Here is a 16,035-nt window from a genome sequence, read left to right as displayed (position 1 = left end):
ATGGTGATGAAGACAATTATTAGCACGTCACTACCACATAGAGTCAGGACAGTTTGGTGGTGAAATCTGCAGACCTGGACAGGCAGACAGGGCTTGAATCCTAGCTCTGCCACTTATGTGCTGTGTGGCCTCGGGCAAGTTACTCAACCTCTCTGGACCGCAGCTACAAAGTGAGGATAATAATTGCACCTACCTCAAAGAGATCAAATGAATCTGTGTCGTAAAGTACTGGGGGTGGTTCATGGTTGATGCCCATAGATGTGTTTGTGATTATACATAATAATAGCAGCAGTGGCTAACATCTGAACAGGCTGCTTCCTAAAGCCTTACTAGAAGCACCCTTTTCACTTCCCCTGGCCTTTAACCCTCTCCTCTCTTCTCCCCCATCCAGCTGTTGCTCACTTGCTGTACAAAATGATATTCCTCACGGCACTGCCTCTGTTTTGGATCATGATTTCAGGTAATGCCTGGGGGTCTGGGGCTCCTGGGGTCTTGGCCCCTGAGCAGGCTGGGGTTGATTTTGTGGGTCCCTGGACCCCGCCCCCGCCCCACAGGGCAGTGGAAGGTGATGGGAGCGGGGGGATTGGGGGCATCCGGGCAGGACGTGTCCCTCAGCCTCAGCGGTCCTGCTTGCCCACAGCCTCTCGCGGGGGTCACTGGGGGGCCTGGATGCCCTCGTCCATCTCGGCCTTCGAGGGCACGTGTGTCTCCATCCCCTGCCGCTTCGACTTCCCCGACGAGCTGCGGCCGGCCGTTGTGCACGGCGTCTGGTACTTCAATAGCCCCTACCCGAAAAACTACCCGCCGGTGGTCTTCAAGTCACGCACCCAAGTCGTCCACGAGAGCTTCCAGGGCCGCAGCCGCCTCCTGGGGGCCCTGGGCCTGCGCAACTGCACCCTCTTGCTCAGCAACCTCAGCCCCGAGCTGGGCGGCAAGTACTACTTCCGCGGGGACCTGGGGGGCTACAACCAGTACACCTTCTCCGAGCACAGCGTCCTGGACATCATCAGTGAGTTCCCGGGGGCTGTGCAGATGCCGTGGGGCTGGGTCCATGCAGGGGGCGCAGGGGGAGCAGGAAGTCCTCCTGGCACCTTTCCAGGGAGGTCTAGCTGGCAGGACCAGGGACTTGCTGGTTTGGCTGGGGGGAGGGGTGCAACCCCCCCCCCCCCCCGCCCACACGGCCCAGGCAGATGACTGAAACAGGCAAAGCAGGGCTCTCAGAGGAAAGCAGTGGTCTTACTCTTCCAGAAACACCTGGGGTAAAGGCAGCGGGCCCAGGGGTTGGAGCCAGGCCTCTGGATTCCTATGTTAGCTGGGCTACTGAGGGCAAGTTACTTAACTTCTCTGGGCCTTGTTTTCCTCTTCTGTAAAATAGGGTTAAGAACAGCACTCAAAGTTCAATGAGGGAACAGTTGTCAAGCGGGCAAAGCAGTGCCTGGTACATGACGCCCAGCTCCGTCTAAGTGGTGCTGGGTGAGAAGGCAGGGTCATTGCTGTCAAGCATTCTGAGTTTTCCATTTGTTTGTTTGTTTGTTTTGTTTTGGTTTTGGCTGTGCTACACGGCATGCGGGATCCTAGGGACCGAACCCGTGCCCCCTGCAGTGGAAGCACAGAGTCCCAACCACTGAAACGCCAGGGAATTCCCGAATTTTCAAAGGGAACTGTATTTTTCTATGTTTTTTCAGCATCAGCTGCTGATTCAGATATTTTTTTAAAAAAATACCCTAAATTTAGGTCAAATAAAATGCAGCTCCGGGCCAGTTTGGGCAATTAGAGTAGGGTCTACTGCCTCATTTCTGAGAGGCCCCGAGAGGCATGGAACCCTTAGACTCAGGTTTGCCATCAGCTCTGAGTCTACATGAGGGGCCAGATTACAGCCCTGATGCACAGAGAGGCCCCGCTTCCGCCGCTAGGCACAGCCAGACAGCTCCAGGACACACCACACACACACGCACGCACGCACGCACGCACGCACGCACGTGGAAGCTAAACCAAAGCAAACGTGGGAAGGAGAGAGGTTTCTTGAGGAATATAACGTAGTGTCCAGAGCAGAGACGATGAAGCCAGAGCGACAGGAATTGAAGCTCAGTTTTATCCCATGCGCGCTGTGGCCTCAGTTTCCTCATCCGCAAAATGGGCAAAATAACATTACCCACTTTCTACTTTCGGCATGGCTGGAAGGACGGGCAAGTTACACACAGTAAAGTACTCAGACCACTATATTGTTGTTTCCGTTATTATTACATCTGCGGTTGGATCTGCGGAGGGCTTCTGGGTGAAGGGTACCCAGGAGGAGAGAAGGTTGTAGGGAATTCTGCATCCAAGGATGGGGAGGGGAGCGGGTACCAGGACTGGAGTCGGACAACGTGGGGGTCCGATGCTGCTTCCTTCACCCTCCATCTCCCCGTCTCACTTAGACACCCCCAACATCATGGTCCCCCCAGAGGTTGTGGCAGGCACAGAAGTGGAGGTCAGCTGCATGGTGCCTGACAACTGCCCCGAGATGCACCCGGAGCTGAGCTGGCTGGGCCACGAGGGGCTCGGGGAGCCGGCTGTGCTGGGGCGGCTCCGCGAGGACGAGGGCACCTGGGTGCAGGTGTCGCTGCTGCACTTCGTGCCCACCAGGGAGGCCAACGGCTACCGGCTGGGCTGCCAGGCCTCCTTCCCCAACACCACCCTGCAGTTCGAAGGCTACGCCAGCCTGGACGTCAAGTGTGAGCTTGGGTGCGGGCCGGGGTGCGGGCCGGGGGCGGGGTCTGCGGCACGTGCCCGCTGACGTCCTGTGTCTCCGGTGCCGCAGACCCCCCGGTGATTGTGGAGATGAACTCCTCGGTGGAGGCCATCGAGGGCTCCCACGTCAGCCTGCTCTGTGGGGCCGACAGCAACCCGCCGCCGCTGCTGACCTGGATGCGGGACGGCACGGTGCTCCGGGAGGCGGTGACGCAGAGCCTGTCCCTGGAACTGGACGAGGTGACGCCCGCGGAGGACGGCGTCTACGCCTGCCTGGCCGAGAACGCTTATGGCCAGGACAACCGCACCGTGGGGCTCAGCGTCATGTGTGAGTCGCCGCCCCTTCCCGGGGCGGAGCTGGGGGCCCAGTGGGGGCGCGGTCGGGACCATGCCCGTGGTTGAGGTGGAGATGGAGAGGAAGTTGCAGGTTAAGGAGTTCCTTCATTTTCCCCACGAGTATCTGGTGAACACCTACTCTGCACCACTCTCCTCGCTAGGACAAGATGGGAAGAGGCAGAGGCAATCCCTGCCACCCAGGAAAGCCTGTTAAATTCAGTTTCCTGCGGGTAGAGCTGGGCCTGGCTCCGGGAATCTGCATTTTAAAATAAGCCCCATTGCAGTTCTGATGGGAGGGCTGAGGAGAACCCAGGCCTCTCCCAGCCCCCGAACATTATGGGGCCCCAGGGAGAGGGGGCCCGTCAGACAGGATTCTTAACTAGGAGCCAAGGAGAGGTCATTCATTCATTCATTCATTCACAAATATTTATTGAGGCAAAGTGCCCAGGGCTGGGGATAATAAAAATGACAGCACCGGCCAACATTTACTCAGCAGTTTCTGAGTGCCTTCCAGAAATACTCTTCCCCTGGGGCCTCCCCACGGCTGGCTCCTACTCACCTCCTTCTAGGCTCACTGCAGCCCTCCCTCACCATCCTAGTGAAAACCGTCAACTACCCCGATTTCCCATCCCACCTTTATTTTTCTGCAAAGCACTTATCCCCGTCTTGCCAACTATATGTTTGATTTCCTTATACAGCATCTGTCCACACGGGCAGGGATCTTCATCTAACCTTGTTCAGGCTAAAACAGTGCTTGTCACAGTTGGTTCTCAGTGACCCCTATGAGGTTGGGAATATTATTAAGCCCATTTTCCAGATAAGAAAAATGGGGCCCAGAGGGGTTTCGACATGGGTCCACACACAGCTGGGAAGGGGTAGAGCCGGGATTCAAACACAAGCGCTGTCGCTGCAGAACCCCTGTCTTTGTAAACGAGACGCCCAGGCCTGGGGTTACCTGAGCCATCCTGAGCTGGTGTGCCCTGATTAGGGCGTCGGGGGTCACATTTGGGGGTGGGAGCTTCTGACCATCGGCCCCCTGTCCTGCCCCCCAGATGCACCCTGGAAGCCGACGGTGAACGGGACAGTGGTGGCCGTGGAGGGGGAGACAGTCTCCATCTTGTGCTCCACACAGAGCAACCCGGATCCCATTCTTACCATCTTCAAGGAGAAGCAGATTCTGGCCACGGTCATCTATGAGAGCGAGCTGCAGCTGGAGCTGCCCGCCGTCGTGCCCGAGGATGATGGAGAATATTGGTGTGTGGCCGAGAACCAGTACGGTCAGAGGGCCACCGCCTTCAACCTATCCGTGGAGTGTGAGTACTCTCCTGCATCCGCTGCCCCTGCGGAGGGCGGCCGGGCTTGACTCCTGTCCACCCACCCCTGTGATAGACGGCTCAATGGGGGACACCCAGGTGACCGGGAGGTACCCACGCATCCCAGCCAGGGGTCAGATAAGGATGAGGAAGGGAGGAAAGCGGAACCCACAGCAAGAAAATAAAAGCCCCACCTGAGAATACGGTATCCCCACATCCTGGTGTGGGCTTGTGACCAAGGAGATTTCTGAATCCTGTGGCCACAGCCCCTTTGCATTAACTAAAAGAATAACCATGACCTCCGACCCTTATGGAGCGTCGCTAGGCACCAAGCAATGTTGGAAGCTCTGTACAGGGACCCACTCTTTCGTTTTTGTTACATCCGATGAGGGAGGTTCTCTTACTGTCTCCAGTTTCCAGAGAAGGAAACTGAGGTCCTGAGAGGTTATGTCACTTGCCCAAAGTCACACAGCCAGAAAACGGCAGAACTGAGATTCAAATACAGTGGTCTGGTTCCACTCTTCTGTGCTGCCCATTGACCTCATCCTATGTTATGACATCAGAATACATTGATCAAGCCGTTGTTACATGCACGGCCGTGTGGCTCAGTGGGAGGCGGGGGGTAGGACCGAGAGGACACCAAGCGTATTAACAGATAATGGTACAGCCAGAGAGATGAGACGGATGCATATAAAAAGCCAACTGTCTTGGGAATGAAGCCCATTGTTCCACTGCCAACCAGAGCCCTTCCCAACCTTCTGTGGACATCACCGCCAACACCCCACCCCCACCCGGCCGTCACTCGGGTCATAGCTCCCAAGTCGCAGTTTCCACTCCCCCTCCTCCAGCAACTCCCTCTGGAATGTCACCTTTGTAGTTCCATTGCCCCTGCTTCCTCCCCAGCTCCAGCCTGGCCTCTGGCACTTGTCTCCAAATGATTCCACCTACAATGGTCCCTACCACACAAGCTTGCCAGAAGGTTTTGGGCACAGTCCGTATATTCAATATGGCGTGTGGCCGTAGTCAGCAGAGACAGATTATTCCTGGAGTACCATCTTCCAGGGCAAGGTGGTGGCCACCTGCTAACCCTTCCTCTTTGGGCACCTTCCTTCCCAGTCTCTGCTCGCTCGCGGCATCCAACGTGATCACGCATATGGGTTGTGCGGGCACCCCGCCTTCTCCATACATGCCCACCCTTCTGACTCACGCTTTTCCCCGTTAAACCTATATCCCAAGCCAGGGGTTCTTAGGTGTAGAGTCAGAGAACCCCCTGCGGATCTGGTGGAAATGTCTGATCATACACATACCTCCAGCTCACGAACGTTTTCAGTCACAGACCCTCCTGTATAATAAGAGCGGTGGCAGCAAATGATCATTAAGGGCCTACTCTGGGCCAGGATTGCATCCCCTGCGCGTGTTATTTTGCTGAGCCCTTGTGGTCGCCCCTTGAAGCAGCTACGTGTTATCGTCGTCCCCTTTGAGGAGAAACTGAAGGTCAGAATTCCCCAAGGCCATGCAGCTGGAAGGCTGGCCAGTGCCAGGATTCTTCTGGACTCCTGTCGACCCAGTTCTTAAACCTCTGGCTGCTTCATCTCCCCTGCAGTCCTTGGTACCCAAGGTACTCAAGGCCTTCAGTCGGCCGGAGGGGAGGAGCAGCTGTGCCTCCCACCCCACCCCTGCTGAGCCGGTCACCGGGCTCCAAGGCCTGTGTCGCTGTGCTTACCCTCTGGGCGTTGGGCTTCAGGTCCCTCTCTGTCCCCAAAGTCTGCGTCCCCTAGCAACGGGGCTTCCATGCTCGCTGACGATGGTGGGTGCTCCTGAGCGGGGAGGGGGCGGGGGGGGGCTGTTGGGTCCCAGCACAGCATGGGACCTGCAGGGCACTCTCCTCACTGAGACCCTGTGATGACTAGAAGACTGGTTTCAGCCCTTTGTGCATATTGACCTATTTCATTCTCACAACAACGTGATTGGGGGCAGGGACTGCCCTTCACCCGTTTAATAGGAGGAAATGGAAATGTTACTGGTGCCCAGTACCCGACAGAGCTGAATCGACCTGGGTCCGAATCCCAGCTCTATCTCCATCTTGTGATGGAGATGTGCTGTGTGATCCCAGACAAGTGAGTTCACCTTTGCTGAGCCCCGATTCTCTTCTCTGAAAAACGGATATGACAGTATAAGGAAATTATGGTGAGCGCCCATAGTGCCCGACATGTCCCATGTGCCCCGTAAGTCTTAGACAACCTCTTAGCTTCCCACTCATCTCTCCTTTGAACTCCTGGCTGGGTATCCGCCTGCCTTCCTGCTGCCAAGGCTTTGCTCACTTGCTTCCTCTGCTGGAATGGTTCGATCCCTGCATGGGATGTTAAGCTTTCTTTTTCTTTTCTTTTCTTTTCTTTTTTTTTCCGCTGCATGGGGTCTTTGTTGCTGCGCGCGGGCTTTCTCTAGTTGTGGCGAGCGGGGGCTATTCTTCGTTGCAGTGTGCAGGCTTCTCATTGCGGTGGCTTCTCTTGTTGCAGAGCACGGGCTCTAGGCGCACAGACTTCAGTAGTTGTGGCTCTTGGGCTCTAGAGCGCGGGCTCAATAGTTGTGGCGCACGGGTTTAGTTGCTCCGTGGCACGTGGGATCTTCCCAGACCAGGGATCGATCCCATGTCCCCTGCATTGGAAGGCAGATTCTTAACCACTGCACCACCAGAGAAGTCCCTAAGCTTTCTTTTCAACAAGCTCATGTGCCCACTTCAGAACAGAGTCCCGTAGCCCCTGGCAAGTCAAGGACCATTACCCCTCTTTGCACACATGAGAAGTTCATCTCGGAGGCCCAGGAAGCTGAGTGGCCTGATCGGGGCGACCGGCCAGTAGATGGCAGAGCTGAGATTCAAGCCAAAGCTGTCTCACCCCAAACTCCCCATCCTTTGTGGGACCTAGGGCTTATCTAGTGTCAATCAGGGTTTCATAGGTCGCGAGGCTGCCGGCAATGCTGCAAAGATGCTGAGCACATGCAACAGGGTGTCAGCGTTCCCGCAACACTGTCACAACAGTACCAGTGGCGCAGTATTGAATGAAAGGATTTTTAAAAAATTAATCACTGTCCGTTCATGTTTGTCATTACTAATTTACTCTGTGGTGTGTTAATTTGTCAATACTACAGCAAGCATAGTGCACGTCTGCCTCAACAGAATTTGGAATATTTAACTGTTCATTTACTAGACGTAGAGATATGTACACATTGAGGTTCCAAATGGGATGATCCCTATTGCCACTACACGGCTCATGTGACTCCCTGCTCCGTCGCTGTTACCTGCATATTCTTTTTTACTGGAAATTGAAAATAAGTGGGGTAGGTGGGCCAAAGATCTTTTGCCCGTGTGGAAGTGGGTTTTGCTCAGGGCTGAGAACCAGAGGTCAGTCTAGAGCAAGCAGAGGGGAATGCCAGACTCTCCATGAGGGAAAGAGAACATAGTTTAAAAAGCAACATTCAATGTTCTATTATAATTTCATATTTTGGAAAATGAAAGGAAAAAAAATACCAGTATCGTTTTTGTAATTTAAATGGCAGCAAAGCAAAGCTCAACAAAATGATATTGGGTGGAGGGTGGTACCTGGTACCACGGGGAATCCTGCGAGGGAGGGAGGGTCAGGATGCAGGGGGCTCCAGGGAGTGAGTAGGGGCATCTGTAGGATGGCCTGGAAGGGGAGCTGGCTGAACGCAGTAGTTCATCCAGTAAGTCTTCCCAGAGCTCCTGCCGGGTGAAAGGGATGTTCTAGGGACTTCCCTGGAGGTCCAGTGGTTAAGAATCTGCGCTTCCACTGCAGGGGATTTGGGTTTGATCCCTGGTCAGGGAACTAAGATCCTGCATGTCGTGTGGTATGGCAAAAAAAGAAAGTCATGTTCTAAGTGTGGGGGACAGAGTGGAGACTGAGTAAGAGCCTGTCTCGATGCAAATACAAGACCAGCCACATCAGTGTATAACCCGGGTAGGGATAAGTGCTGGGGAGAAAACTCGAGTGAACAGTTATTGAAGCGAGGTGCAACTTACATGGGGTGGTCAGAGAAATAGACATGGTCTGCGCAGAAGCTGCCTGGAGTGAGGGCGTGAGTTTGGCAGGTGTCAGGGAAGTGTCCCTAGCGGAGGGAGAAACGCAAGACCCCCCCACCCCCGCCCCGGCTGTTGGAAAAAGCTTCACAAGTATGAGAAACAAGCAAGGAGGCTCGTGTGGCTGGAAGGGAATGAGCCAGGGTGACAGCAGGAGATTAGAGCGTGGCTAAGTCCTGCAGGGCCTTGCAGGCGAAGGCAAAGAATTGGGGTTTTATTCTAAGTGACACGGGGAGCAATTGGAGGGGGGGAGGGCTTTGAGCAGGCAGCACCGTGATCTATGTTTCACAAGGTGAGCAGAGTTAGAGAGGACGTAAAAGAGAGTGCAGAGGGGAACAGGCAGCTCATCTCTGCGACGGCCAAGGAGCCCCCGAGGCCCTGTCTCTAGCCCGCGGGGTCTTGGTCTTGCCCCTGCAGTTGCCCCCGTGATCCTCCTGGAGTCCCACTGTGCGGCGGCCCGTGACACGGTGCAGTGCCTGTGCGTGGTGAAAGCCAACCCAGAGCCGTCCGTGGCCTTCGAGCTGCCCTCGCGTAACGTGACCGTGAACGAGACGGAGCGCGAGTTCGTGTACTCGGAGCGCAGCGGCCTCCTGCTCACCAGCATCCTCACGCTGCGGGGCCAGGCGCAGGCCCCGCCCCGGGTCATCTGCTCCTCCCACAACCTCTATGGCACCAAGAGCCTGGAGCTGCCCTTCCAGGGAGCCCGTGAGTGGTGTGGCCTGGGGCTGGGCGTCAAGGGACAGACAGGACCCCTCTTGGATCCAAGCTCCCCTCCCCAAGGCTGATCACCAGCGGCTGCGCATGGGTCAGGCTGCGCAGCGGATCGGGTGGTAGAGATGCCCTTTCCAGCCAGTTAGGAGAGGCTGCCCCGAGCTTGCCTGTACTTTACTGGCCCCTCCAGCAGCAAAGGCCTTCAGGCTAGCCAGTCAGTGCAAGGATATGCCAGCGGTGTAAATATTTTCCCTCTCACCCCTGCCCCAGCCTGTCTCCTAAGAACCCAGGTGTCCTCACTCCCACCGGCAGCCCTGAGGGCGCCTGGGTCTTCTCTTTCCTCAGATCGCCTGATGTGGGCCAAGATCGGGCCCGTGGGAGCGGTGGTTGCTTTTGCCATCTTAATTGCCGTCGTCTGCTACATCACCCAGACGCGCAGAAAGTGAGTAGCCTTCCGGGCTGAGCTGGGGCGGGGCAGGGTGGCCTCCAAGGGCAGGGCAGGGGCAGAGCAGTTGGAGGCTGGGGGTGGGCAAGGGAGGGAGGATTCTGCTCTGAGAATGTTCAGCTGGATGGAGGAGAGAGGGCCCCGGCTAACGTGGGCCGCCGTGGTCAGGTCACGCATGCCAGTGCCTGGGCCGAGCACTTCTCACCAGTCGATACCTGTGCCCCGCATCCTGTGCTGTGGCCTCCTGCCACTCCGGTGTGATGGGGAGAGCCGGTACCCCTGGCTTGCACCCAGAACATCCGTCACAGTTGGTTCCGGAAGCCCCAATGATTACACATATCTGTGGTATCAAAAACGCTCCTCAGGGACTTCCCTGGTGGTCCAGTGGTTGGGACTTCACCTTCCAGGGCAGGGGGTGCAGGTTCGATCCCCGGTCGGGGAGCTGGATCCCACATGCCTCGTGGCCAAAAAACCAAGACGTAGAACAGAAGCAATATTATAACAAATTCAATGAAAAGACTTTAAAAATGGTCCACATCAAAGAAATCTTAAAAAACAGAACAAAACAAGACAAAACAAAACGCTCCGCAGTCCCAAGCCACAGCCACCTGCCACAGGTGCGCCGCTGTTAATTTTCTGCCTTGTGGTGCGCACATCAGCTCTCCTGACAAGGAGTTAACCCCCCGCTCCGCATCGTGGCGGCAAGGGGGTGCGGATAGCCCCAGAGCGAATGAGGAGAGCCCGGAGCAGCCAGGCTGGGGTCCTGAAAGTGGCAGAGACCAGGGCCCAGGTGGCTCATCCTCAGCTGTGAAGCAGAGGAGGGGTGGGCAGTGGTGGACAGGAAGAGGCTGCTCACCAAAGCGCCTGCTGCCCATCTTAGAGAGGCGGGTGGGAGAAGCTCTGGGGTCCCTTGGGCCATACTCTTAGGTAGATGGGGTTGCAGATAGAGAGGGGAGTGGGGGGACCTGGGGGTCCCACTGGAGCTGACACGTCTTGCCCTGCAGAAAGAACGTGACAGAGAGCCCCAGCTTCCCGGCGGGGGACGACCCCCCCGTCCTGTTCAGCAGTGACTTCCGCATCTCTGGGGCGCCGGAGAAATATGAGGTAAGGCCAGAGCCCTGTGGTGCGGGGCTAGCTGGAGATCCTGTGCGCCAGGGGCCCCGAGGGCCTGGCGGGGGGCCTGGAGACCCAGGGGCAGAGGGGGCGCCGGCCCCGCAGAATGGAAGCAGGGGTCGTGCGGAGGGCTGGCTTGGCCCTGGGCTGGGAAGGGGCGCTCAGGCCGAGGCCTGGCGGGGGGCTGTGGAGCTCGGGGCCCAAGGGAAGCCCTCATCCACCCCGCCTGCGTCTATGACTGCATTTCCTTCTCCAATAGTCCAGAGAGCTCTCTACCCTGGAATGAGCACCCCAGGAGGTAGGTTCCGGGGGCCTCAGTGTGCCCACCTCTGGGCCCGTGTTGGGCCCTGGGGTTGGCGTGCATGTGTGTGCGTCCCCGTCAGGCGTCCAGGTTGGTCCCCACTTCAGTCTGGCTCTGCCCAGCACTCCTGGCCTTGTCTAGTCTGTCCCACTGCTGCTCCCCTCTGTATGTCTGTGGCCACTGTCCTGTGTGTGTGTGTGTGTGTGTGTGTCCAAAGGTGGGGGGTAGGGATGGAAAGCGTGACAGGGAAGCCGAAGTTGCACCTGCAGGATCTCCCAGGTGGAGGAGGGGGACCACACCAGACCCAAACGTACTGAGTCGGGCATTTACAGAACTTGGGGAAGGTGGGCACCCGGCCAGGTGGCTTTAATCTAAGGGCATGTTATGGACTGAATTGAGTGCCCCCCCCAAATTCCGATGTTGAAGAAGGCTTCCTGGAGACGTTGCATTTGTGGGCGACTTTCAGGCTTGGCGGCGAGGAGGTGGTTTTGCATAGCGGGGATCGGCACAGGCAAGAGCTCCAGAGGGGGACTGGGGACCGTGGGGCTGGCTGGGCTGGTGGTCCTCACACAGGACTCAGCTCTGGGAGGCGCAAGCGACTCCAGCCTTTGCATCTGTCAAGGGTGGAACAGGACCTTCTAATGGGTTGGTTCCCTTCATAGAGTGAGAGGCGCCTGGGATCTGAGAGGAGGCTGCTGGGCCTTCGGGGGGAACCCCCAGAGCTGGACCTGAGCTATTCTCACTCGGACCTGGGAAAACGACCCACCAAGGACAGCTACACCCTGACGGAGGAGCTGGCCGAGTATGCTGAAATCCGCGTCAAGTGAGGGAGCCGGGGGCAGCCCGGATGGCCACCACCCCTTCAGGACCCTCACTGGCCCCCACTGGCTGTGGGCTTCCTTCCTCCCCAAAGTAGCGGGGGCTGGGGCAGGAAAGGGACGGGGCAGGTGACAGTGAGGTCCTGGGGGCCTGGCCTCCCCCTCCCTCCCAGCTGTCCCCGCCCTGCCAGCGCCCCAGCTCCGCATTGTGGCTCCCCTGTAACCTCCTTTAACCTCATCTGTCTGGAGGGGAGCCCGTCTGTCCGTGTTATTTATTGCTACCCCTGCCTGGTCTCTTGTCCCCATACCTGGCCCCAGGGCCTGTGCGGAGGAACACGAAATAAATGCCCTGAAGCCAAACACCCGTCTAGATCCTGATGACTTCAGACCCGTCCTTGGGGACCCTGCCCCCCGCCTCCTTGCCCTTCCCTGGGTCCTCAGGGATCCTAGCCCTGAGCCCAGGCCAGCCGCCCTTAAGTTGCTTCCACTCCGAGCTGGCAGCTGGTCCACAGTAGGTCATGTTTGACTGCTGGGTGACTTCACATCACAACCCTCATTCCTGCTCCTGCCACAGGTGGAGCGACTGACAGCCCTGGGCTTGCGCTTACACACTGCCACATCTCACTGAAAGAGATGGTGGCTGCTTCCTCTGAAGGGGCCTGGCTCCTGACTTGCCACACTGCTCACCATTTCCTGTTGTCCCACACCTGGCTGGCTTCACTCCCTGACATCCCCCCCTGTGCCCTGCGGGTCGCGGCGGGGGCCTCAGATCTCGGTGTTTCATGAGCCTGTGTCAGTTTGACCGCCGTGCCTCATATTCATGCTGTACTCTGCAGCTTCAATCTTTATTCCTTTCCTTTTTTAAAAAAAAAAAATTTATTTATTTATTTATTTTGACCATGCTGTGCGGCATGTGGGATCTTAGTTCCCTGACCAGGGATTGAACCCGTGCCTCCTGCAAGTGGAAGCGCAGAGTCCTAACCACTGGACCACCAGGGAATTCCCAATCTTTCAAACTTCACTTGGTTCAAGAAATATCCATCAGGCATCAGCTGTGTATTGAAGCCCTTTAGGAAGCTCAGGCTATCCTGGGAAGGGACCTCCAGGACAGTCCTGTGAAGATGAGGACGCTGGGGCTCAGGGAAGCCAGGTGATTTTCCCAGGGTCCCAGGGCCAGGAAACGGTGTGGCCAGACCCTGGACTCAGGTCTCCTTGAATTTAAGGAAGGCCAGACTCACTGGCATGAACTGGTATCAACAGCTAACATGTTTGTTGAGCACTTACTACGTGCCATGTGGTTCTACCCGGTTTATATGAATTCATCTCCATCTGCTTTCCCTAACGACTACGACAGTGCTTCTCCAAGTGGGGTCCCTGCACCAGCGGTAGCAGCCTCACCTGGGCACTTGTCAGAAAGGCAGATTCTCAGGCCCCACCCAGACTGCAGGAATCAAAACCTCTGGGCTGGGGCCCAGCAGTCTGTGTTTTGACGAATCCTCCTGGGGACTCTGAGCACTGACGTTGAGAATCTGGAGGGGGCGAGGCATAGAGGCTGCATCACTTCCTCGAGGTCCCCCAGCTGCAGCCCCGACTTGAGCTCCCGGGGCCTGGCTCTGCAGCCCATGTGCTGACCACTGTACGTCACTGCCGTTTCAGTGAGAAGCAGAGGAAGCTCATGGGTCTGAAGATGCTGAGGGGGTGGTAAGAATAGAGCTGCAGGGCTGAGGGCGATGCCAGCGAGCTTCCTGAGGAAGGTGGTCCTGCCCTGGTTTTTGAAGAGGGCGGAGGATACAACAGAGGCCAAAGTCAAGGTGTGGAGGCAGAAATAACCAAACTGTGCTGGAAAGGAAGGTGACGAGGCCGCTTCGGCTGGAGTGGGATGTCCACGTGCATGAGAAAGGAAGGGAGGTGTGTGGTAACAGGGCTGTGGGCAGTGGGGCGGAACCGCACCCTGAGGCCTGCCCTTTCCTCACCGAGCTGGCAGTCATGCAGGGAGAAGGATATTAAATAAATGACCTCAGGCAGAATGGCTGGCTGCAAAGTGGGACCCCTGCTCCCAAGGAGAAGCACAGGGAAGGTTGGTAGAGCCTAGAACGGAAGTGTGACTTAGGGTCTCGGGGTTGGGGAGGCGTCCCTATGGAAGGAAAGCCACTCGGGGACGCCCTGTGTGAAGGCCCCAAGTGGGAATGTGTTTGGCAAAGTTCCAGGAGCTGAAACAAGGCTGGAGTGGTCAGAGAGGGTGGCAGAGAACAGCAGGGACTTCATAGCAGCCACACTAGACATTTCCACCAGAGCTCCTGCGCACGTGCAGGGGCCCCGCCCTGCCACACCTGTCCCCCGACAACAGGCACCTGGCTCCAGCAGGTCTGGCCTGGGAGGAATGACCCTACGGACTTCACCCTGAGAGGCAGAGGAGTGTCAATAACCAGGGACGTCCAGTCAGAGTAACCCTGTGCTGCCCGCGGTGCAGCCTGAGCGCCGCCCGGGTGAGCTGGGTGTCCCCAGGAGGGTTGTGGAGCGACTTTTGCATGAATAGTCATGCTTTATTTAGTCTGTATCAGAGCAAAAGGAAAGCAGCACACCAAACATGATTTTTTGTTTTTTGACGAAAGCTTAGGATGAGGCTGAGTTAAAAAACCAATCAAGTGTATTGATTTAAAGAAATGTATGAAATAAAAGTGTTTCCGGCGGTTCACAGACAGGATAAAAGTCCTGAAGGTCACAGGCAAACCTTTAACGTTTGGAAAGCAGTGATGTGATCTGACACAAAGACCATCTCTTAGGAGGGACTAACGTTCAGTGATGACCCACAATTCAGCTCTCACACTCCGCCCAGCGCCTGGACCCCCCAGAATTCTGTCCACAGCGCCTGGACTCCCCAGAATTCTGTCCACACGTGGTTACTGAGCACCTACTCTGTGCCAAGCCAGTGCTGGGCTCTAGGGATGCCGCACTGACCAAAAGAACCACACTCTGACCCGGTGGAGCTGACATCCTGTGGAAGAGATAGACAGAGACCAGATAAACACATGGTCAGATAGCGAGTGTGCTAAGAAGGAAGCTAAGAGAGATAGAAGGACACAGTGTGCTTGCAAGGCGGCCGACTTAGAAAGCGGTCATCTGAGTAGAGACCAGAAGGAAGAGAGGGAGGGAGCTCTGTCGATTTCTGAAGCACGTGGGTCCAGGGAAAGCCAAGATCAGGTGCAAATGCCTGGAGTGGGAACGTACTTGTTATGTTCATGGAATGAGAAGGAAACCAGTGTGCGTGGAGTGGGACGTAGGAGCCAGAGCGGTTGCCCAAGGGAGCCCGATCACAGAGGGGCTTTAGGTCACAGTCAGGACTCAGGGTTTTACTCTGAGTGACCTGGGGAGCTGCTGGAGAGTTATATGCAGAGGAACGTTATGGAGGGGCCGGAGGTTTCAGAGACCCTGCTGGCAGCTGTGTGGATAGTGAATGCAGGGGATCAGCAGATGCAGGCAAGGGGCTCAGGAGGCCACGGCTCTTGTACAAGAGAGAGGAGAAGTAGACATGTGAGAGGAAAGAGCATCAGGACCTCCTCTAGAGGGGGAACTTATGGGACTGGCTGGTATGGAGGGGAAGGAAGAGAGGAGTCCGAGACACTTAGATGCTTAGATCTAAGGCCACTTCCTTGGATGCTGGAGAGGCCGAAGGGAACTAGTTTGGTGGGGAACACAGCATGCTCTGCTCAGCACGTTCAAGGACAGGCAAGGCTGACGGGACCCCTCCCTGGGGATATTTCAAGCTGAGGACGAGTCAGAGTGACTCAGAGGGATGGGGACACGTGCAGGAGAAGAGGTCTGGCTGCGCTGGAATAGAGGCGAGCAGGTCTCACAGTTGTAGCCGTCGGGAGGGATGGGCCACCCGATGCAGGAGGGAGGATGGCCAGGCACCAGGCATGACAACATGGACCACTTTGTCCCTCGCCTCCCGCCAACATCCTGGGTCGCTCCTGGCTGAGAAGAGCCATCCCTGGTCGCCCCCCACGCTGTCCTGAGGACCAGTGCCTGGGGTGGGCAGCTCCATTATCACCATCAATGAAAGGGCTCCAGGCCATGCTGGCTACTCCAAGTCTCCTCCTCTGGGGAGGGGTCTGGGGGGACTCACAGCTCTGCCCAGGAGGATCCAAGCCTCCTCCTTTCCCCACCTTCCTCAC

The 16,035-nt window shown here is 56.8% G+C and overlaps 1 protein-coding gene across 3 annotated transcripts; it reads left to right on the top strand.

Moving 5' to 3' along the window:
- Positions 1–414: 414 nt before the first annotated feature.
- On the top strand, positions 415–11,974 carry MAG (myelin associated glycoprotein; the record flags this gene model as incomplete). Of its 3 annotated transcripts, XM_082677056.1 has the most annotated exons (10): positions 415–460; positions 641–1,009; positions 2,418–2,470; positions 2,597–2,714; positions 2,801–3,058; positions 4,119–4,379; positions 8,890–9,177; positions 9,529–9,625; positions 10,633–10,732; positions 11,705–11,974. In XM_082677056.1, 10 exons carry the CDS (start codon positions 415–417, stop codon positions 11,867–11,869), a joined length of 1,755 nt encoding a protein of 584 aa, XP_082533182.1. In that variant the 3' UTR covers positions 11,870–11,974. The 3 variants fall into 3 exon arrangements, with proteins under 3 accessions (XP_082533182.1, XP_082533181.1, XP_082533180.1); XM_082677055.1 differs by having other exon boundaries at positions 2,418–2,714; positions 10,633–10,726; XM_082677054.1 differs by having other exon boundaries at positions 2,418–2,714.
- Positions 11,975–16,035: the final 4,061 nt, after the last annotated feature.

Source organism: Grampus griseus (genome assembly GCF_964374135.1).
Source record: "Grampus griseus genome assembly, chromosome: 19".
NCBI lineage: Eukaryota > Metazoa > Chordata > Mammalia > Artiodactyla > Delphinidae > Grampus > Grampus griseus.
The sequence above is the reverse complement of the archived record's forward strand: the minus strand, read 5'-3'. Positions and strand labels throughout refer to the sequence as shown.